The sequence below is a fragment of the Rhinoraja longicauda genome, chromosome 23, assembly GCF_053455715.1.
Source record: "Rhinoraja longicauda isolate Sanriku21f chromosome 23, sRhiLon1.1, whole genome shotgun sequence".
Taxonomy (NCBI): Eukaryota; Metazoa; Chordata; class Chondrichthyes; order Rajiformes; family Arhynchobatidae; genus Rhinoraja; species Rhinoraja longicauda.
In genome coordinates this window covers 5359113-5381865 of record NC_135975.1, presented here as the reverse complement: position 1 = coordinate 5381865, position 22753 = coordinate 5359113, and the positions used below count along the sequence as shown (strand labels likewise).

The following is a 22753-nucleotide window of genomic DNA, read 5'->3' as shown; positions in this document are numbered from 1 at the left end:
ATCTCACATCAATCACCTTGCTCTCTCATTAAATTCGGACGGCACGGTGGCGCAGCGGTAGAGTTGCTGCCTCACAGCGCCAGAGTCCCGGGTTCCATCCTGACTACCGGTGCTCGTCTGTACAAAGTTTGTACGTTCTCCCTGGGCCCGCGTGGGTTTTCTACGGGTGCTGCAGTTTCCTCCCACACTCCAAAGACGTACAGGTTTGTAGGTTGGTCGGCTTCAGTAAAAATCGTAAATTGTCCAATGTGTGCAAGTATAGCGAGGATCGCTGGTCGGCATGGACCCGATGGGCCGAAGGGCCTGTTCCCATGCTGTATTCCTAAACTAAACTCAACCCTCTCTGTTGTTACTTCATTAAAAAAATCAAGTTACTTAGACTCAATTTTCCTTTAAAAATTTCATGCTGGCTTTCAGTAATCAATGCACATCTGTCCAGTTAATAATTCCATCTTTGATTACTGCTTCTATAACTTTCCCCATCAGCAAGGATAAACTGGCCAGTGTGTGGTTACTGGCTAGGCCGGCATGGTGGTGCAGCGGTAGAGTTGCTGCCTTACAGCGCCAGAGACCAGGGTTCGATCCTGACTACGGGTGCTGTCTGTACGGAGTTTGTACATTCTTCCTGTGACCGTGTGGGTTTTCTCCGAGATCTTCGGTATCCTCCCACATTCCAAAGATGTACAGGTATGTAGGTCAATTGGCTTGGTGTATGTGTAAATTGTCCCTGGTGTGTGTGTGTGTGTGTATGGTAGTGTTAATGTGCGGAGATCGCTGGTCGGTGCGGACTCGGTAGGCCGAAGGGCCTGTTTCCACACTGAATCCCTTAACCAAAACGAAACTACTCAGTTTATTCTTACATCCTGTTTGAACTAGGGTGGAAACGAAACAAAGGTGGCCACCAAACTTCATAACCAAAGCATTTCTTACCAAGTTCTTTTCTTCCAACTCAGCCAAGAGGGTGCCCAGTTGAGGGGTGCTGCCTTCCTCCAGGGATTCCACCAGCTCATACCAACTGCAGTATAAACCTTCCAAACAGACTGTGACAAACACGATGGGTTAGTGATTCAGCTGAGCACGTCGTCGCTTCACAAATGGAGCAAATCAATCTTAAATACCTTCTTTCCGGGTGTAATTTTCTCGTACGAAAACTGCCTGGGGCAATTTGACTTTCAGTTCCTCAATCTTGATCATGCGTTCAATTTCAAGATTGGTCGGTCTGAAAATAGAAAACGTACACACAGATGAAATGACGTTAAAGACAGACACAAAACACAGGAGCAACTCAGCAGGTCAGGCAGCATCTCTGGAGAAAAAGGAATGGGTGACGTCACAGGTCGAGACCCTTCTTCAGATCCTGAAAGACGTTAATATTTAGCTGGAGTCATCCATGTTGAAGGAGTAGGATTTTGAAATTTCACAACAAACCACTGTTGTGCCATTCACAAGTCGCAAGGCCCTGGGTGACATTAAAACATTCAACAGTGCAAAACTTTGCATTTGGACTGGGGGGGTCCACAGAGTTCAGCGGTGAACCGGAGAATCACAAGGTGAACAACAGTGAGGGTCATTAGTTCGGGCGTCAGGGGCTATGGGGACCAGGCAGGAGAATGGGGTTAAGAGGGAAAGATAGATCAGCCATGATTCAATGGTGATGTAGACTCGATTGGCCGAATGGCCTAATTCGTCTCCTAGAACTTACAAACAGGTACTCATGAACCGAGGATGACTGTGTACAAAGGGTCCAAGAAAGGAATATAAGCGGAGCTCAATGGGAGGTTGACGGTTCGCAAGAACTCTCTGTATCTCTCTGTGACTGAGGTCTGAAGAGTCCCGACCCAAAACGTTGCCTTATCCATTCCCAACACAGATGCTGCCTGCCCCCCCGCCTCCCTCCCCTCCCTACCTGCTGAGTTACTCCAGCACTTTGTGTTTTGCTCAACAGTCCAGAATCTGCAGTTCCTTGTGTCTCTCTTTGACTACATGTGTTAAGGGTACAATTCTTGGCACATGGCCGTGATGGGAACTTTGCGCCACCTGTTGGCAATGCGAAGTCATTGACGCCCATTGGGAGATTGTGGCCCGTTTTCAGTCAACGTAACGCACACACACGCACGCGCACACACGCACACACACGCACATGCGCACACACACACGCACAAAATGGCACATCCTTTCACATCCTTTCACGGGAATGAAAATCTTCTTTACCCATTGTCCTAACCGTCTGGGGCACAGCACACAGGAATTAAGACACAAATTACTGGAGTAACTCAGCGGGTCAGGCAGTATCTCTGGAGAAAAGGAATTGGTGACGTTTTGGATTGATACCCTTCTTCAGAATGACCCGAAACGCCACCTATTCCTTTTCTCCGGAGATGCTGCCTGACCCGCTGAGTTACTACAGTAATTTGTGGCTTTCTTCAGTGTACACCACCATCTGCAGTTCCTTCCTACACACAAGGAGTTAATACAGTTTGCAGGTGAACGTGTAACTGTAAGCTATGTATTGCATCCAGGGTTTACTTCTAAACTGAAACGTGCCAAAACCTGGATAGAGTGGATATGGAGAGGATGTTTCCACTAGTGAGAGAGTCTAGGATCATAGGCCACAGCTCAGAATAAAAGGACGTTCCTTTAGGCAGGTGATGAGGAGGAATTTCTTTCGTCAGAGGGTGGTGAATCTGTGGAATCCATTGCCACAGAAGACTGTGGAGGTCAAGTCAATGGGTATTTTTAAGGCGCGGAACTGTTGGGGGAGTCCAGAACAAGGGGCCACAGTTTAAGAATAAGGGGTAGGCCATTTAGAACTGAGATGAGGAAAAACTTTTTCAGTCAGAGAGTTGTGAATCTGTGGAACTCTCTGCCTCAGAAGGCAGTGGAGGCCAATTCTCTGAATGCATTCAAGAGAGAGCTAGATAGAGCTCTTAAGGATAGCGGAGTCAGGGGGTACGGGGAGAAGGCAGGAACGAGGAACTGATTGAGAATGATCAGCCATGATCACATTGAATGGCGGTGCTGGCTCGAAGGGCTGAATGGCCTCCTCCTGCACCTATTGTCTATTGACAATTATTGACTAGTACGGGTGTCAGTGGTTATGGGGAGAAGGCAGGAGAATGGGGTTAAGAGGGGATGATAGATCAGCCATGATAGAATGGCGGAGTAGACTTGATGGGACGAATGACCTGACTCTGCTCCTGTCACTTATGAGCTTGCAAATTGGAGTGAAACTTTGACTTGGAACCTACAACAGCAAGTTTCATTGAAAGCCAATAAATGTTGTGGGAGGGGGAAAGCCATCCCAGAGCAGAAGTAAAACCTTCTCTTCAAGTAACTCTGCACTGGGCAAGCTGTAGTATTCTTTGTGTTGTAGAATACCTAACAACCTAATATTAACAACAACGGAGCTGGGAGTTTCCAAAGCCCCAAGCCAAGTGTGCTCAGCGCAGCACAACTCTACCGTCGTAACCTTCAGTGTGACAGAACTTTTGTTTCGTAGCCTTCATCAACTTCATCGAGTAATCAGTCTCCAGTCTACACAAGCTGGAGTAACTCAGCGGGCGGGGCAGGCAGCATCTCTGGAGAGAACGAATGGGTGACATTTCGTGTCGGGACCCTTCTTCAGGCTGATTCAGTCTGGTATTCAGTCCGACCCAAAACGTCACCCATTCCTTCCCTCCAGAGATGCTGCCTGTTCCGCTGGATTACTCCAGCACTTTGTGTCTATCTTAGGTGTAAAGCAGCATCTGCAGTTCATTGCTGCACTGTACACGATACACTTTAGCTCAAGCCTAGTCACGTTTAATGTCATATGCACAGTGAGACACAGATACCAGGAAAATTCATTTATTGGTTTACACAAAAGGACACAAAGTGCTGGAGTAACTCAGCGGGTCAGAAGGCATCTCTGGAGAACATGGATAGGTGACGATATGGGTCGGGACACCTTCTTCAGACTTGGCTAGTTCTTCAGACTTCAACCTTCTGAAGAAGGGTCCCGACCCGAAACGTCACCAATCCACGTTCTCCAGAAATGGTGCCTGACCCGCTGAGTCGCTCCAGCACTGCATGTCCTTCACGGTGAGGTGCAGATACGGTGAAAATCTTGGTCGCACCTCTGCTCTGCTTTCAAACGTCAAACCACCTGGGGATAAGTTCCCACGTGCTTGCGTTAAGACACCTAAAGGTTATTCACGGGGGGCAGTAAAATTTGAACAGCGTCACACAAGCAGATATTCAGATCAGTGACTTTAAAGGAAAGGAGAGCGACCGAGCAGTCCGAGAGCAAAATGGGGACACTTACAAAGCCACGGGCATCAATGCGCTGCCATTCGACTTGAGAGCCACGCTGATCTGGTTGGATTTGCTGACGAGCTTTCCTCGCCATGGGTAGTACTGCCCGGCTAAACACAAGGGGTTGAGGTTTTAACAAGTCTGCAAGCAGGGCTGCACATGCAAACGATACATTCAACTGCCTCTGGTGCAGGCACCGATGCTCGGCCAAACTACTAAAGAGAAGTCTGGAGAAGACAAGGGTGCAGCTGTAGAGTTGCTGCCTTACAGCGCTTTCAGCGCCAGAGACCCTTGTTTGATCCCGACTACGGGTGCTGTCTGTACGGAGTTTGTACGTTCTCCCAGTGACCTGCGCGGATTTCCTCTAGAATCTCCAGTTTCCTCCCACACTCCAAAGACGTGCAGTTACGTAGGTTATTGGCTTCTGCAAAGTCTGCAACCAACATGCTCCATCTGCACTAGTCCCACCTGCCTGCCCCATATCCCTCCAAACCTTGCCTATCCATGTAACTGTCCAAATGCTTCTCAAACGTTGTGATAGTACCTGCCTGAGTTACCCAATTGGACAGTCCACATCAAATACCTGACACCCTTTAGTTCAGAGATACAGCGCCAAAACAGGCCCTTCGGCCCACCAAGTCCGCACAGTCCAGCGATCCCCGCACACTAACACTATCCTACACACACACTGGGGACAGCTTACAATTATACCAAGCCAATTATCCTACAAATCTGTTCGTCTTTGGAGTGTGGGAGGAAACCGGAGCACCCGGGCAAAACCCAGTGTCACAGGGAGAACGTACAAACTCCGTACAGACAGCACCCGTGGTCGGGACTGAACCCTGGTCTGGTGCTGACTCTAACGCTGCACCACTGTGCCGCTCCCCAAAAAAACAGTGCCCCTCAGGTTCCTATTAAATCTCCCCTCTCCTCTCCCCTTCTTTCTCGTCTTAAAAGTTAGCCATGATCAGCCATGATCATATTGAATTGCGGTGCAGGCTTGAAGGGCCGAATGGCCTACTCCCGCACCTATTTTCTATGTTTCTAAGTGGCACTGAAAGACAAAAGCACTTCCTTAAAACATTTGGCTTCTCTCTATAACCGTTTGCATCGGAATCAGATACAATTACTACGTTCAAGAGCCATACAGACAAGCGCTTAAATAAGCTAGAATTTAAAAGAAAATGAAAATTACCTTGAGTTTTTGGAGCGTCTCTGGCAAGGAGAAAAGTGACATAAAAAAGATAATTAGTTACAAACACAGGGTTTTCAGGGATCATTTGTAAAACTAAAACTGCACGTTCTCCAAACAGATGAGAACTCACGTGTCGTTCTCCCTGGACTCTGCCGAATTGCACTTGCAGTCTCGGTACTGAAACGCTACAATAGCGACCGGGTAGATGTGACGGGGACAATGCCGGCCTTCATGCTGGTCAGGATCGTACAGGTAGTACTGCAACACAGAGGGGGAGCGAGAGAGAGAGAGAGGTCACTGAAACAATGTTGAACACGAGCTCCTCGCTCAAACGAGTCGGAGTTCACCAGTAAACCCCATTGAGGGCGGTCACGGTGGCGCAGCGGTAGAGTTGCTGCCTTACAGCGAACGCAGCGCCAGAGACCCAGGTTCGAATCCGACTACGGGTGCTGTCTGTACGGAGCTTATACCTTCTCCCCGTGACCTGCGTGAGTTTTCTCTGAGTAGTTTAAGAAAATAACTGCAGATGCTGGTACAAATCAAAAGTGTTTATTTCACAAAATGCTAGAGTAACTCAGCAGGTCAGGCAGCATCTCAGGAAAGAAGGAATGGGTGACGTTTCGGGTCGAGACCCTTCCTTCAACCTGTCCCCTTCCACCTATATCACTCCCTTTGGCTTTATTTCCCCCCCCCCCCCTTCTCTCCCCTCTATACCCCTCCGTCTGGCCCCCAATAACACGCTACTCTTCCCTTTCCCTCAATCCCCTTCCACCCACATCCTGGCAAGTGATAGATAGAAGGCACACACGGCTGGAGCAACTCCACGGGTCAGGCAGCATCTCTGGAGAGAAGGAACGGGTGACGCTTCGGGTCGAGACCCTTCTCCATCCCGACTACGGGCGCCGTCTGGACGGAGTTTGTACGTTCTCCACGTGACCTGCGTGGGGTTTCTCCGGGTGCTCCGGTTTCCTCCCACACTCCAAACACATCCAAGTTTGCAGGTTAATTGGCTCGGTAAAATTGTAAATACAGATGCTCCTCAACTTATGATGCTTTGACTCACGGTTTTTTGACTTTACGATGGTGCAAACGCTGGGCACCTATTGTCTATTAACGGGGTACAAATTGAGAATGATCAGCCATGATCACATTGAATGGCGGTGCTGGCTCGAAGGGCCGAATGGCCTCCTCCTGCACCTATTGTCTATTGAGCTGCAGCGAGCTTCCGGTCACGTGATCGGGTGTATTAAATGCGTTTTTTGACATGCGATATTTTGGGTTTACGATGGGTTTATTGGAACGTGACCCCCATCGTAAGTTGTGGAGCAACTGTAGTCCCTCACGTGTAGGATAGGGCTAGTGTACGAAGATCACTGGTCGGCGCCGACTCGGTGGGCCGAAGGGGCCCGTCTTTGTGCTGTATCTCTACACTGAACTAAACACTTAATCGATCTTGATTCGTTGAAACCAAACAAAAAAACAGCTTCCAAAGAAAAGTGTATTGCCGGTGAAGTTATTAAAACTCACACCAACAGAGAAAAGCAATAGACGATAGGTGCAGGAGTAGGCCACTCGGCCCTTTCGAGCCAGCACCGCCATTCAATGTGATCATGGCTGATCGTTCACAATCAGTAACCCGTTGAAGCAACATCGACAATGCACATCCAGGACGAGTTTCAGGCAAATGCAAAAATGTTTTTTTACGAGCCTCTACCTGTGTCAGTTCAAAAGCCTGAAGGCAGCTGTTTCGGGAAGAAACCTTATCACTGTTGGTTGACACATGGCAAGTGTAGGCAGGAGTTGGTCTAGTGAAATCAGATGTGTAATTTTCAATCACTGGCTTCACTCTACCCTGTTAAACAAACAAAAAAAAACGGCAATGCTTTTACTCTTAAACACAAAGAGGCAGAGAGAAATATAAAGTCCAGTAAAAGAAAATCACAATCACAATCACACTTTATTAGCCAAGTATGTTTTGCGACATACGAGGAATGTAATTTGCACACTCCTCTGAACCAACGTTACAGAATCACATAATTGGGCATGGAAACGTAGAAAAATAGGTGCAGGAGGAGGCCATTTGTCCCTTCGAGCCAGCACCGCCATTCATTGTGATCATGGCTGATCATCTACAAACTGTGCCTACCTTCTCCCCATATCCCTTGATTTCACGAGCCCCTTGAGCTCTATCTAACTCTTTTAAATTCATCCAGTGAATTGGCCTCCACTGCCTTCTGTGGCAGAGAATTCTACAAATTCACTACTCTCTGGGTGAAAAAATTTCTTCTCGCCCCAGTTTTAAATGGCCTCCCTTTTATTCTGAGACTGTGGCCCCTGGTTCTGGACTCCCCTAACGCTGAGAACATTTTTCCTGCATCTAGCTTGTCCAGTCCTTTTATGATTTTGTACGTCTCTAGAAGATCCCCTCTCATCCTTCTAAACTCCAGGGAATACAAGCCCAGCCTTTCCAATTTTTCCTCATACGACAGTCCCTCCGTCTAGTAATGTCACAAGTGGACTGATCGACTGGAGGGGGGGGGGGGGGTCAAACTGTTGACTGAATATCAGATTTCACACCAGGCTCCAGCCAATCGAGGGGAAAAGGTATCGGAAACCTTGCTTGGCTTCGCATGGCCATTACTGCCTGACCAGCAATGGGGTGGCGCAGCTGGTAGAGTTGCTGCCTCACGGCACGCCAGAGATCAGAGGGGCTCATTTCTGACCTCTGGGTGTGGAGATTTCTGACCTCGGGGTGTGGAGTTTGCACGTTCTCCCTATGACCGTATGGGATTCCTGCGGGAGCTCTAACTTCCTCACACATCCGAGGTCGAGCGGGATGGAGGGGCTAATTGGCCGCTGCAGATGGTTGGTAGGTAGGGTCGCCAACTGTCCCGTATTAGCCGGGACATCCCATATTTTGGGCTAAATTGGTTCGTCCCGTATGGGACCGCCCTTGTCCCGTATTAGTAGGGTTGCCAACTTCCTCACTCCCAAATAAGGGACAAAGGGCGACGACACCGCCCCCGCGCCCCACGTGACCTCACCCAGCCAGCGGCCACGTGCTCCCGCTCCACCAATGGCGGCCGCTGGCTGGGTGAGGTCACGTGGGGCACGGGGGCGGTGATGACACCTTGTCCCGTATTTGGGAGTGAGGAAGTTGGCGACCCCAGTGATAGCTGAGTGCTGAGATCTCTGTGGGAGCTCAAGAGAATGTGGGGAGAAGTTTAATGTGGCTTGAACGTGCGTTTAATGCTACCGGTTCACCGCCAATTTTACAGCACCTCCTTTAATCTGGACAATAGGTGCAGGAGTAGGTGCTGCACTATATTAGTTGTGGTAGGGTGCTGCAGGTGCCCGATAACAGCTGGGAAGAAACCGTCCCCGAATCTGGAGGTGTGCGTTTTCACACTTCTGTACCTTTTGCCCGACGGGAGAGGGGAGGAGAGGGGGTGGCCGGGGTGCAACTCGTCCTTGATTATGCTGCTGGCCTTGCCGAGGCAGCGCGAGGTGTAAACGGAGTCGATGGAAGGGACAGAGCCTTTTCTGTTCCACGCAAGATTCTACCATCTGCAGTTCCTGGTGTCTCCGGGGTAAATTTAGAACTCCTGTCCAGTGGTCAGGCCAGGTCAGAGATGTCCTTTCAATGAATTTTAAAAAAACACATACTCCAGGGATCGGGGAGAATACGGTAAATCTCAATCAATGATAATATATAATGAAAATGCTTTCTTCCTTTACCTTAATTATTTTAAATACAACGATATAGCCTTGTTTCCCATGGTACCACGGCGAGGGGTGAAGGAAGTCAGAATATTTGCAAAGGTATACCCCTGTAAGGCAATAAGAAGAATGGAAGTTAAGTAATCTCATGGCAATACTCATTTAAAGCAAAAATCATCTTTTTTAAAAACAAAAAGCCAGTTAGTTCTCTATTCTGAAGACGTGAAATTACACCACACAGCATCAGTATATTGTAAAATGGAGGACCATGCATTCATTGCAAGAGTGGGAATTAGACCGTTTTTGTTAGTTTGTGAGAAATACAAGCCCGTGGAATTCATTAGCTGGTGTGACCAGTGCTGACTATTGGGTGTAAGCTGGGTCGCTTCTGACTTGGAGGTCAAATCATTAGAGGTCGTGGTACTGGATATAAAATTAAAACCCAACTTCGAGAGACCTGGGTTCTCCAGTTTCCTCCCACATTCCAAAGACGTGCGGGTTTGTAGGTTAAATAATATAAGAAAATAACTGCAGATGCTGGTACAAATCGATTTATTTTGTTGGCCAAACGGGGGGGGTCCAAGAGGAGGGGGTCCGTTGGAGACGGGAGAAGGGGTCATCAGTGGGGGGTGAGGACTCCTTCCCATGGAAAAAGTCTGAAGAAGGATCTCGACCCGAAACGTCACCCATTCCTTCTCTCCCAAGATGCTGCCTGACCTGCTGAGTTACTCCAGCATTTTGTGAATAAACGGGTTTGTAGGTTAATTGGATTCTGCAAATTGTTCCGAGTGCGTCGGATAGAACAGGTGTAAGGGTGATCACTAGTTGGCAGGGACTTGGTGGGCCAAAGGGCCCGTTTCCATGTTTTATCCCCAAATTTTTTAAAAACTCAAAAAAGACTTGAATCCAACCCAACCTTAACTTGCCACAGCCAATCTGAACCCAACCCAAGGATCGACACATGTACTTTTCTTCTGTACCTCACCCATCCATTAACGCACATGTAACAATCTCAAATATTCCACACATCATCCGGTAATATTAAGCAAAACATGGATAAAGTGTATAAAATCATGAGAGGAATAGATCGTGTAGACGCCAAGAGCAGGGGAATCGAGAACCATAGGGCATGCGTTTAATGTGAAGGGGGAAAGAATTAATAGGAATCCGAGGGGTAACCTTTTCACACAAAGGGTGGCGGGTGTATGGAACGAGCTGCCGGTGGAAGTAGTTGAGGCAGGGACTATCGAAACGTGTAAGAAACATTTAGACAGGTACATGGATAGGACAGGTTTAGAGGGATATGGGCTAAATGCAGGCAGGTGGGACTACTGTAGATGGGACATGTTGGAATGCCTTGGGCATGTAGGGCCAAAGGGCCTTTTGTCCACTCTGTATCACTCTATGACTCTAACTAGCTGCATGGACCAGAACCAAAACGTTGATAAAATTATTATTTGCAGCAGCTTACGAGAAGGCAGGAGAATGGGGTTGAGAGGGAAAGATAGATCAGCCATGATTGAATGGCGGAGTAGACTTCTTCAGCCAAATGGCCCAATTGTGCTCCGAGAACTTATGAACATAAATGGTAAAGGAAAAATATAACGAATTAGTAACCATAATATTAGTGCAAAAAATACTGTGTCCATTAGTCCAAGCACCCATTGTACTCAACGCAATCTATTTTTGTCACTTTCTCCATTAGATTCTACCACTCATCTGCACACCCGTGGGGCAATTTATCTCAAACTCATCAGGTAGGCTGGGGGCGGAGGTGGATTCACTGGAGGCGGTCTTGGTGGGGAGGATGCTCCTCAAACTGCAGAGCATCCTGGACAATACAGCTCACCCTCTCTCCATGACACACTGTACCTTCAGCAACATAGAAAATAGGTGCAGGAGGAGGCCATTCGGTCCTTCGAGCCAGCACCGCCATTCTTTGTGATCATGGCTGATCATCCACAATCAATAACCCGTGCCTGCCTTCTCCCCATATCCCTTGATTCCACTAGCCCCTAGAGGTCTATCTAACTCTCTCTTAAATCTATCCAGTGATTTGGCCTCCAACTGCCCTCTGTTGCAGAGAGTTCCACAAATTCACAACTCTCACCTCAGTTTAATTGGCCTCCCCTTTATTCTAAAACTGTGGTCCCTGGTTCTGGACTCCCCCAACATTGGAAACATTTTTCCTGCATCTAGCTTGTCCAGTCCTTTTATAATTTTATATGTCCCTATAAGATCCCCTCTCATCCTTCTAAACTCCAGTGAATACAAGCCTAGTCTTTTCAATCTTTCCTCGTATGACAGTCCCGCCATCCCAGGGATCAATCTCGTGAACCTACGCTGCACTGCCTCAATTACAAGGATGTCCTTCCTCAAATTAGGAGACCAAAACTGTACACAATACCCCAGATGGGGTCTTACCAGGGCCCTGTACAACTGCAGAAGAACCTCTTTACTCCTATACTGAAATCCTCTCGTTATGAAGCTTTCTTCACTTCCTGCTATACCTGCACGTCAACTTTCAGTGACTGGTGTACAAGGACACCCAGGTCTCACTGCACTTCCCCCTTACCTAACCTAGACTGAGAGTGTTGTATTAGTTTCAAATATCAATACACTGTGCCATCAGCGCTTTGACAAAAGTTTGTGGTTTACAAAGACTTGCATTTGAAAACAATAGGTGGAGGAGTAGGCCATTCGACCCTTTGAGCCAGCACCGCCATTCAATGTGATCATGGCTGGTCAGCCTTGAAGGCAGATATATCTCTCAAGATGCCTTTAAATTCATAGAAAACAGTTGTTGAGCAAGCAATATAGACTAAATACTTTCAGGTTTTTTTTCTTGATACACGTTATGGTAAAAATTATCAAAAACCCCCCTACAGACTGGTTCCACCAAGATGCAGCACAGAACGCCACAGGATATCCTTCTTCCCTGTGGCTATCAAACTGTACAACCCCTCCCCCTTCTGTGGTGGGGTAGACTGAGACTGACTCCCCCCTCCACCCCCTCAACCTTTGCACATCCCCCAATCCTTTCCACTCGTCATTTTAATTTCATGTTTCATGTACTTTGTGTTTTTGTGACTGTTGGCAGATCAATTTCCCTCCTGGGATAAATAAAAGTTCTATCGTATTGTTTGGTGACCACTTAACCCACCAAACGACACAAAACTTGAGACAAGGGAGGAAACCAGATTACCCGGGAGGCCCGCCCGGCCGAACGTGCAAACTCCGCTCAGACAGCACCCGATGTCAGGATTCAGCCCTAGCCACGGGGGAACGAGGTTGCAGCTCTACCAGCTGTGTCTCTGTGCCTCACGCACAACGAATAAAGTCACCTCATATTACAAATTAAGTGTTTGCAGACCAACACTGCAATATAATATCACGGGTTTAAAAATCTAAAAATCAAAACAGTGGATAGCTTTTTTTTTTTTTTTAGTTTAGTTTAGATACAGCGCAGAAAATAGGCCCTTCGGCCCACCGAGTCCGCGCCGACCAGCGATCCCCGCCCACTTACACTATCCTACACACACTGGGGACAATTGACGCTGATGCCAAGCCGATGAACCTACAAACCTGCAGGTCTTTGTGGAGTGTGGGGGGAAACCGAAGATCCCGGAGAAAACCCACGCAGGTCACGGGGAGAACGTACAAGCTCCGCACAGACAGCGCCCTTAGTTGGGATCGAACGTGGGTCACTGGCGCTGTAAGGCCACTGTGCCACAGTGATTCAGTTTATCATGGGTTCAGGTTATTAATAACTTGTTCCTTAGGCATTTAACCATCAAGTTATATAAAACTAGAATACAAGGCTTACAATAGGCGGCACGGTAGCGCAGCGGTAGAGTTGCTGCTTTACAGCGAATGCAGCGCCGGAGACTCAGGTTCGATCCTGACTATGGGTGCTGCACTGTAAGGAGTTTGTACGTTCTCCCCGTGACCTGCGTGGGTTTTCTCCGAGATCTTCGGATTCCTCCCACACTCCAAAGACGTACAGGTATGTAGGTTAATTGGCTGGGTAAATGTAAAAATTGTCCATAGTGGGTGTAGGATAGTGTTAATGTGCAGGGATCGCTGGGCGGCACGGACTTGGAGGGCCGAAAAGGCCTGTTTCCGGCTGTATATATATGATATAATATGATAATAACAGTGCTATTTGGAAAAAAGTCCATGTCTGCATTGAATAGCGAGGAAGGGATCTGCAAGCTGCAGGAAGATATAGATGAGATGGTCAGATGGGCGGAGCAGTGGCAGATGGAATTTAATCCTGAAAAGTGCGAGGTGATGCCTTTGGCAGAAATAACTTGGAGAGGGAGTACACCATGAATGGAAGGACCCTAGGGAAGACAGGGGTACAGAGGGACCTTGGAGTACAGGTACACAAGTCCTTGAAGGCAGCAAGACAGGTGGATAGGGTGGTCAAAAAGGCATATGGGTTACTGGCCTTCATTAGCCGGGGCATCGAATATAAAAGTAGGGGGGTAATGATGGAATTGTACAGAACACTGGTGAGGCCACAGCTGGAGTATTGTGTACAGTTCTGGTCACCACATTATAGAAAGGATGTGATAGCTTTGGAGAGGGTGCAGAGGAGATTCGCCAGGATGCTGCCAGGGATGAAGGGCCTCGGCTATGAGGAGAGACTGAGCAGACTGGGGTTGTTTTCCCTGGAGCAGAGAAGGCTGAGAGGGGTCATGATCGAGGTGTACAAGATCATGAGGGGCATAGATAAGGTAGATGGCAGGGAACTTCTTCCACTGGTGGAAGGTTCAACAACGAGGGGACATAGATACAAGGTAAGGGGAGGGAGGTTTCTGGGGGATGTGAGAAAGAACTTTTTCACCCAGAGGGTGGTTGGAGTCTGGAACTCACTGCCTGGGGTGGTGGTGGAGGCGGGAACACTCACAACGTTTAAGAGGCATTTGTATGGGCACTTGAAATGCTACAACATTCAGGGCTACGGTCCAAATGCGGGAAAATGGGATTAAAATTAGACTGTGTTTGGTAACGGGCGGCGCGGACACGATGGGCCGAAGGGCCTCTTTGTGTGCTGTAGGACTCTCTATGACTCTATGACACCCCACACATTATACAAGAAGTTTTAAACTTGTTATTAAACAGTGCAGAGCACGTAACTTTTGCTTTACACTTCAAAAAAAGACTGCCTTTTGAATGAATCACACTGGACATTTGCCACTGCTTCACATTTACAGACGGTCCATCATGACTAAGCAACTGATCGCGAATCACTGCAAGAACTGTGCACTTCCTCCTTTAGAGTCCAATCCTGTTGGAAATCAGGAGAGTCAAGGAGAGCTACCATCTACACCTCACGCTGCCTCGGCAAGGCCACCGGCATAATCAAGGACCAGTCTCGCCCCGCCCGGACACTCCCTCTTCTCCCCTCTCCCATCCGGCAAGGGGGTACAGAGTGTTTAAAAAAACACACCTCCAGACTCTCGGGGACAGTTTCTTCCCAGCTATTATCGGGCAACTGAACCGCCCCCTACCAACAACCAGAGAGTGGTCCTGGACTACCAGCTACCTCATTGGGGACCCACGGACCATCTTTAATCGGACTTTACCTCGCACTGAAGGTTATTCCCTTTATCACAGTTTAAGGATAAGGGGGAAGTCTTTTAGGACCGAGATGAGAAAGTTTTTTTTCACACAGAGAGTAGTGAATCTGTGGAATTCTCTGCCACAGAAGGTAGTTGAGGCCAGTTCATTGGCTATATTTAAGAGGGAGTTAGATGTGGCCCTTTTTGCTAAAGGGATCAGGGGGTATGGAGAGAAGGCAGGTACAGGCTACTGAGCTGAATGATCAGCCATGATCATATTGAATGGCGGTGCAGGCTCGAAGGGCCGAATGGCCTACTCCTGCACCTATTTTCTATGTTTCTATCCTGTCTCTGTACGCTGTGGATTGCTTGACTGTAATCATGTGTTGCCTTTCCACTGACTGGATAGCACGCAAGGAAAAGCATTTCACTGTACAGGTGGCAATAAGCTAAACTAAACTACACTAGCCTAGCCTTGCCTAATAGTAAATCTATGCTGTAACCCAAACGAGCTGTTTTGTCTGGAGCACAAGAAACAACACGTTAGATCCATGCACGACATGAAAAAAGAATGCCAGTTTGGCAACTGCTGTCCCAGAACTGATACTTCACTTGGGCGGCTTACAACCCAGCAGTATCAATATTGACTTCCCTAACTTCAAATGACCCTTGCTTTTCCTCTCTCCCCATCCCCCCCCCCCCCCAGTTCTCCCACCAGCCACCTGATTAAATTTTATCTTTGCACCTTCCCCTCAGCTAGCAACGGTCTGTGCTACATTTCCCTTGATTTGCAACCCCGTTTGGTCTCTCGTTTTCACACCTTACCCTTCCATATCTCTGTAGCCCGCCCCCCCCCCCCCCAGCCTGAAGAAGGTTCTCGACCCAAAACGTCACCCATTCGTTGTATCCAGAGATGCTGCCTGACCCCCTGAGTTACTCCAGCACTTTCTGTCTGTACTCACTATTTGCTGTGCCGTGCCGTGTTTGCTCACATTCCGGTAAATATCTCAGCAATTCTTTGTTTTGCAATAAGTTGTCGCCGGAGATAAGGATGTGAAAAGTCTACTTCTGTCATTTGACACCATAGTCGACGTACAGGCACTTCTGACTCAAGGCCACGTTTTTTGTTTTTTGTTTAAAAAAAGCTCCAAATTGATTCTCCCTCCCTTAAAAGCACAACCCAACAAGTCCAGTGAGGTCCTTCTCTCGGTGTGGTCGACAAAATCCATTCATAATCCCGGCGAAAGCAGGATCCACATTTGTTTTGGGGCTTCAGCGAGGCACAGATTAAACTTTGTTCAAAGACTTCCTGAGTCGTCACCGGAAAAAGCTTTGAAACGCCCAACCCCGATGTGATCTGCCCACAGCTTCCCCGCGCAATTTGAAACCAACCGCCCGACAGCAATAAAGACGAGCAGGAGCAACACCGGAAGACCAGCATAGCAATCATTATTACACTGCCACAAAGGAGAGGCAAGGTAATTGAACGGCAGAATACTTTGTTGTCACACGCGGACAAGGCACAGAGTGCGTGCAAACTTGCCTGCTTACCCAATGTACACAGATAGCGGCCAGCTAGTGCTCGCAGTTACAAAGCACACAGACCAACTCCCCCTTTTGTCCCGTCCCCCCTCCACCCCCAGCGGCCCCCATTGTCCCTTGTCCCCCCCCCCTCTATTGTCCATTGTTCTCCCCCCACCTCCCTCAAGACGGCCCCCCACGCCCAGGCGTTCATTGTTCTTCCCCCCCCCCCTCTATCCTGACTACGGGTGCTGCACTGTAAGGAGTTTGTACGTTCTCCCCGTGACCTGCGTGGGTTTTCTCCGAGATCTTCGGTTTCCTCCCACACTCCAAAGACATACAGGTATGTAGGTTAATTGGCTGGGTAAATGTAAAAATTGTCCCTAGTGGGTGTAGGATAGTGTTAATGTACGGGGATCGCTGGGCGGCACGGACTTGGTGGGCCGAAAAGGCCTGTTTCCGGCTGTATATATATGATATATATATATGATATGATATTGTCCATTGTCCTTACACCGGGGGCATCCATTGTTCTTCCCCTACCCCCTCCCCAATAAGAAGCTTTAACTGGGTAAAACAAAACGATGGCATCTTTAGACTTTAGGGTTTCGGCGCAAAAACAAGCCCTTCGGCCCACCGAGGCAATGCTGACCAGCCATCCCCGTACACTAGACCTACCCTACACACGAGGGACAATTTACGATTTTTTTTTAACCAAAGCCAGTCAACCTGCATACCTGTGGGAAGGAACTGCAGACACTGGTTTAAACCTCTATGCCTTTGGGGTGTGCGAGGAAACCGGAGCACCCGGAGAAAACCCACGTGGTCACTGGGAGAACATCCAAACTCCATACAGACAGCGCCCGTAAGCAGGCTCGGCGATCGTTTCGCTCAACACATTCGCTCAGTCCGCCTCAACCAACCTGATCTCCCGGTGGCTGAGCACCTCAACTCCCCCTCCTACTCCCACTCTGACCTTTCTGTCATGGGCCTCCTCCAGTGCCATAGTGAGGCCCACCGGAAATTGGAGGAACAGCACCTCATATTTCGCTTGGGCAGCTTGCAGCCCAGCGGTATGAACATTGACTTCTCCAACTTTAGATAGTTCCTCTGTCCCTCTCTTCCCCTCCCCCTTCCCAGTTCTCCCTCTATCTTCCTGTCTCCACCTGTATCCTTCCTTTGTCCCGCCCACCTGACATCAGTCTGAAGAAGGGTCTCGACCCGAAACGTCACCCATTCCTTCTCTCCTGAGATGCTGCCTGACCTGCTGAGTTACTCCAGCATTTTGTGAATAAATACCTTCGATTTGTACCAGCGTCTGCAGTTATTTTCTTACACCACCCGTACGCAGGATTGAACCTAGGTCTCTGGTGCTGTGAGGCAGCAACTCTACTGCTGCGCCCCTTTTAATAAGGGGTATCTCATCTATATTGAGACTTTGTGCGGTTCAATGTTTTGCTTCTCATCCACCAGCTTTTGCTGACCCCCTTTACATTAATTACGCACCTACTGCTTAACAAAACAAAGTACTGGAAGAACTCAGCACGTCAGGCAGCATCAGCGGAGGGAATGGACAGGCAATGTTTCAGGTTGGGACCTCTCCCCACTACGACAATCAATCTGAAGAAGGGTCCCAATCCCAAACATGAATAGGCGACGTTTCAGGTCAGGACTCGTCAGGCTGATTGCAGTGTGGGTGAGGGTAGTGAGCCTGGGTCAGAACATGGTCAAGCAGCAGGGATTACATGGGGGGGGGGGGGGCAGCAGTGACAGAAGGTCTCACAGAACTACCGTCGGAAAAAAGAGAAAAACTTCTTCCAGGAACTGCAGTTGCTGAAATCGTCAGCAAAAAAACGCAAAGTGCTGGAGTAATTCAGCGGGTCAGACAGCATCCGTCTGTGGAAGGAAATGGACAAGACGATGTTTCAGGTCGGGACCCTTCTTCAGACGGGATGAAGAAGGGTCACGGACCTTTGTCAGAGTTCCTCCAGCACTTTGTGTTTTGCTCAAGATTCCAACATCTAGCAGTCCCTCGTGTCACCTGGTGTTTTATAGACAATAGATAATAGGTGTAGGAGGAGGCCATTCGAGCCAGTACCGCCATTCAATGTGATCATGGCTGATCATTCTCAATCAGTACCCCGTTCCTGCCTTCTCCCCATACCCCCTGACTCTGCTATCCTTAAGAGCTCTATCTAGCTCTCTCTTGAATGCATTCAGAGAATTGGCCTCCACTGCCTTCTGAGGCAGAGTTCCACAGATTCACAACTCTCTGACTGAAAAAGTCTTTCCTCATCTCAGTTCTAAATGGCCTACCCCTTATTCTTAAACTGTGGCCCCGTGTTCTGGACTCCCCCAACATTGGGAACATGTTTCCTGCCTCTAACGTGTCCAACCCCTTAATAATCTTATACGTTTCGATAAGATCTCCTCATCCTTCTAAATTCCAGTGTATACAAGCCTAGTCGCTCCAGTCTTTCAACATATGAGTTTTGACTAATTTAACACAACCTCCTCTGTGACTGTTGCCTGGTGAGGGCATTCTGAAGCTGATCGTTCAGTCTCGGTTATCTGTGTGGCTCTAACATGCCCAGTCATGGGTACAGATACAATGCATACAGTGGCACAGCAGGTAGAGCTGCTGCCCCACAGTGCCAAAGACCCGGCTTCGATCCTGACCTTGGGATGCTGCCTGTGTGGAATTTGCACATTCTTCATGTGCCCGAGTGGGCTTCCTCCAGGTGCTCTGGTTTCCCCCCACATCCCCAAGCCCGAATAATAGAAGGCCAAGATAGAGCGGACGGGGACGGGATGTTTACGGTAGTGGGAGAGTCCAGGGCCAGAGGGCACAGTCTCAGAATAAAAGGACGTAGCTTTACAATGTAGACATGGAGGAGTTTCTTTAGCCAGGGTGGTGAATCTGTAGAATTCATTGCCATAGATGGAGGTGCAGGCCAAGTCAATGGATATTTTTAAAGCAGTGATAGGCTGTTGATTAGTTAGGGGTGTCAACGTTTATGGGGAGAAGGCAGGAGAATGGGGTTGAGAGAGAAAAATAGATCAGTCATGATCGAATGGCAGTCGGGACTCAATGGTCCAAATATACTAACTCCGCTCCTATGCCATGTGATCTTATGACGTGCAGGTTTGTAGATTAACTCGCCTCTATAAATTCCTGCTAGGGTGCAGGGAGATGAGACAGTGGGATAGGAAGCCCTAGTGAGACCGCGCCTGGAGTACTGTGTGCAGTTTTGGTCTCCAAATTTGAGGAAGGATATTCTTGCTATTGAGGGAGTGCAGCGTAGGTTAATGGCGGGACTTTCATATGTTGAAAGACTGGAGCGACTGGGCTTGCATACACTGGAATTTAGAAGGATGAGAGGGGATCTTATCGAAACATATAAGATTATTAAGGGGTTGGACACGTTAGAGGCAGGAAACATGTTCCTAATGTTGGGGGAGTCCAGAACCAGGGGCCACAGTTTAAGAATAAGGGGTAGGCCATTTAGAACTGAGATGAGGAAAAACTTTTTCAGTCAGAGAGTTGTGAATCTGTGGAATTCTCTGCCTCAGAAGGCAGTGGAGGCCAATTCTCTGAATGCATTAAAGAGAGAGCTGGATAGAGCTCTTAAGGGTAGCGGAGTCAGGGGGTATGGGGAGAAGGCAGGAACGGGGTACTGATTTAGAATGATCAGCCATGATCACATTGAATGGCGGTGCTGGCTGGAAGGGCCGAATGGCCTGCTCCTGCACCTATTGTCTATTGCCAGAGACCCAGGTTCAATCCCGACCTCGGGTGCTGCCTGCATGGAGTTTGCACGTTCTTCCTGTGACCGTGTGGGCTTTCTGCGGGTGCTGCAGTTCCCTCCCACATCCCAAAGATGTGTGGGTTTGTCAGTTAGTTGACCTCTGTAAATTGCCCCTGGTGTGTAGGGAGCAGATGCGAAAGTGGACTAACATAAAGCTAGTGTGGACTGGCGATCGATACTCAACACGGACTTGCTGGGCCGATGAGCCGTTTCAACGTTGCATCTCTAAAGTATACAGCCACAAATTTATCTGCAGAGTGCGAATCCTTAAAAATAACTCCATAAATAGTCAAGTCAAATTTATTTGTCACATACACATACACGATGTGCAGTGAAATGAAAGTGGCAATGCCTGCGGATTGTGCACAAAAAAGAATTACAGTTACAGCATATAAATAAAGTTAATAAGTTACTATAGTGTAGACAAAAATTTAGTCTCTGGGGTTACAAAAGTTGACAGTCCTGATGGCCTGTGGGAAGAAACTCCGTCTCATCCTCTCCGTTTTCGCAGCGTGACAGCAGAGGCGTTTGCCTGATCGTAGCATCTGGAACAGTCCGTTACTGGGGTGGCAGGGGTCCCTCATGATCTTGCTTGCTCTGGATCTGCACCTCCTGATGTATAGGTCCTGCAGGGGGACGAGTGTAGTTCCCATGGTGCGTTCTGCCGAACGCACTACTCTCTGCAGGGCCATCCTGTCCTGGGCAGAGCTGTTCCCAAACCAGACTGTAATGTTGCCGGACAGGATGCTCTCTACAGCCCCAGAGTAGAAGCAATGAAGGATCCTCAGAGACACCCTGAATTTCCTCAATTGTCTAAGGTGGTAAAGGCGCTGCTTAGCCTTACCCACCAGTGCGGCAATGTCCGTTGCCCACGTCAGATCCTCTGTGATGCGGACCCCCAAGTATTTAAAACTGCTCACCCTATCCACGGTAGACCCATTTATCTCCAGTGGCGTGTACGTCCTTGGATGTTTAGCCCTTCTGAAGTCCACAATAAGCTCCTTCGTTTTAGTGACATTCAAGAGGAGGCTATTGTCCTGACACCAGAGTGCCAGATCAGCCACCTCCTCCCGGTAGGCCTTCTCATCGTTGTTGGAGATCCGGCCCACCACCACAGTGTCATCAGCAAACTTGATGATGGAGTTTGAGCTGAACCTGGCCCCACAGTCATGCGTGTACAGGGAGTACAGTAGGGGGCTAAGGACGCAGCCCTGGGGGGATCCTATGTTCAGGGTGAGGGAGCTAGACGTGTGTTCCCCCATCCTGACCACTTGGAGCCTGGCGGTGAGAAAGTCCAGGACCCAGGCACACAGAGGGGTGCTAAGCCCCAGTTCCAGCAGCTTCTCAACCAGTCTGCTGGGGACTATTGTGTTGAATGCTGAACTAAAGTCAATGAACAGCATCCTCACATAGCCCCCCTGGTTGTCCAGATGAGAGATAAATAAATAAATATACATAAATATACGTTCTCCCTGTGACTGCGGGTTTTCTTCAGATGTGCCAGTTTCCCCCCACACTCCAAAGACGTACAGGTTTTGCAGGTTAATTGGCTTCGATAGATTGTAAATTATCCCTATTGTGTGTGGGATAGTGCTGGCGTGCGGGACGATCACTCATCAGCACAGACTCGGTGGGCCGAAGGGCCTGTTTCCGCGTGGCTTACTTCTCTAACGTAAAGTAAACTGCTACAGTTCAATGCCTCGAAGCAATAGACAATAGGTGCAGGAGGAGGCCATTCGGCCCTTCGAGCCAGCACCACCATTCAATGTGATCATGGCTGATCATTCTCAATCAGTACCCCGTTCCTGCCTTCTCCCCATACCCCCTGACTCCGCTATCCTTAAGAGCTCTATCCAGCTCTCGCTTGAATTTATTCAGAGAATTGATCTCCACTGCCTTCTGAGGCAGAGAATTCCACAGATTTGCAACTCTCTGACTGAAAAGGTTTTTCCTCATCTCAGTTCTAAATGGCCTACCCCTTATTCTTAAACTGTGGCCCCTTGTTCTGGACTCCCCCAACATTGGGAACATGTTTCCTGCCTCTAACGTGTCCAACCCCTTAATAACCATATACGTTTCGATAAGATCTCCTCTCATCCTTCTAAATTCCAATGTATGCAAGCCTAGTCGCTCCAGTCTTTCAACATAGGACAGTCCCACCATTCCGGGAATTAACCTAGTAAACCTACGCTGCATGCCCTCAATAGCAAGAACAAGAGTACAGAAATAATAATTAAATATACTCTCCCTTGAGCAAATTCCAAACTGAGGAATCGACCTAAACATCCACTATAGCACAAACATTTATACCACATTATAGCACAAACTATTATTATTATCCATTATAGCACAAACTATAGCACAAACTTAACATTTGTTTCTGAGCACAATGCTTATATTTCTTTCAATCACTTCATATTTCCCAGGGCCTAATGGTCTGCATCCCAGGGTACTTAAGGAGGTGGCTCCAGAAATTGTGGACGCATTGGTGATCATTTTCCAATGTTCTATAGATTCAGGATCAATTCCTGTGGATTGGAGGGTAGCTAATGTTGTTCCACTTTTTAAGAAAAGAGGGAGAAAGAAAACAGAAAACTATAGACCAGTTAGTCTGACATCAGTGGTGGGGAAGATGCTGGAGTCAA

The 22753-nt window shown here is 48.3% G+C and overlaps 1 protein-coding gene across 3 annotated transcripts in view; it reads right to left on the bottom strand.

Annotated features, from left to right (window-relative positions):
- The window catches only part of LOC144604813 (uncharacterized), a 75485-nt gene that overhangs the window by 34708 nt on the left and 18024 nt on the right, over nucleotides 1-22753 (bottom strand). For all 3 annotated transcript variants that reach the window (XM_078419511.1, XM_078419512.1, XM_078419513.1), the window contains exons 5-11: nucleotides 9227-9318; nucleotides 7203-7340; nucleotides 5619-5746; nucleotides 5489-5508; nucleotides 4304-4403; nucleotides 1119-1219; nucleotides 931-1040 (exon numbers count right to left, since the gene is read on the bottom strand). In XM_078419511.1, the coding sequence (XP_078275637.1) occupies nucleotides 931-1040; nucleotides 1119-1219; nucleotides 4304-4403; nucleotides 5489-5508; nucleotides 5619-5746; nucleotides 7203-7340; nucleotides 9227-9318 (689 nt within the window). The remainder of the gene's footprint in view (nucleotides 1-930; nucleotides 1041-1118; nucleotides 1220-4303; nucleotides 4404-5488; nucleotides 5509-5618; nucleotides 5747-7202; nucleotides 7341-9226; nucleotides 9319-22753) is intronic.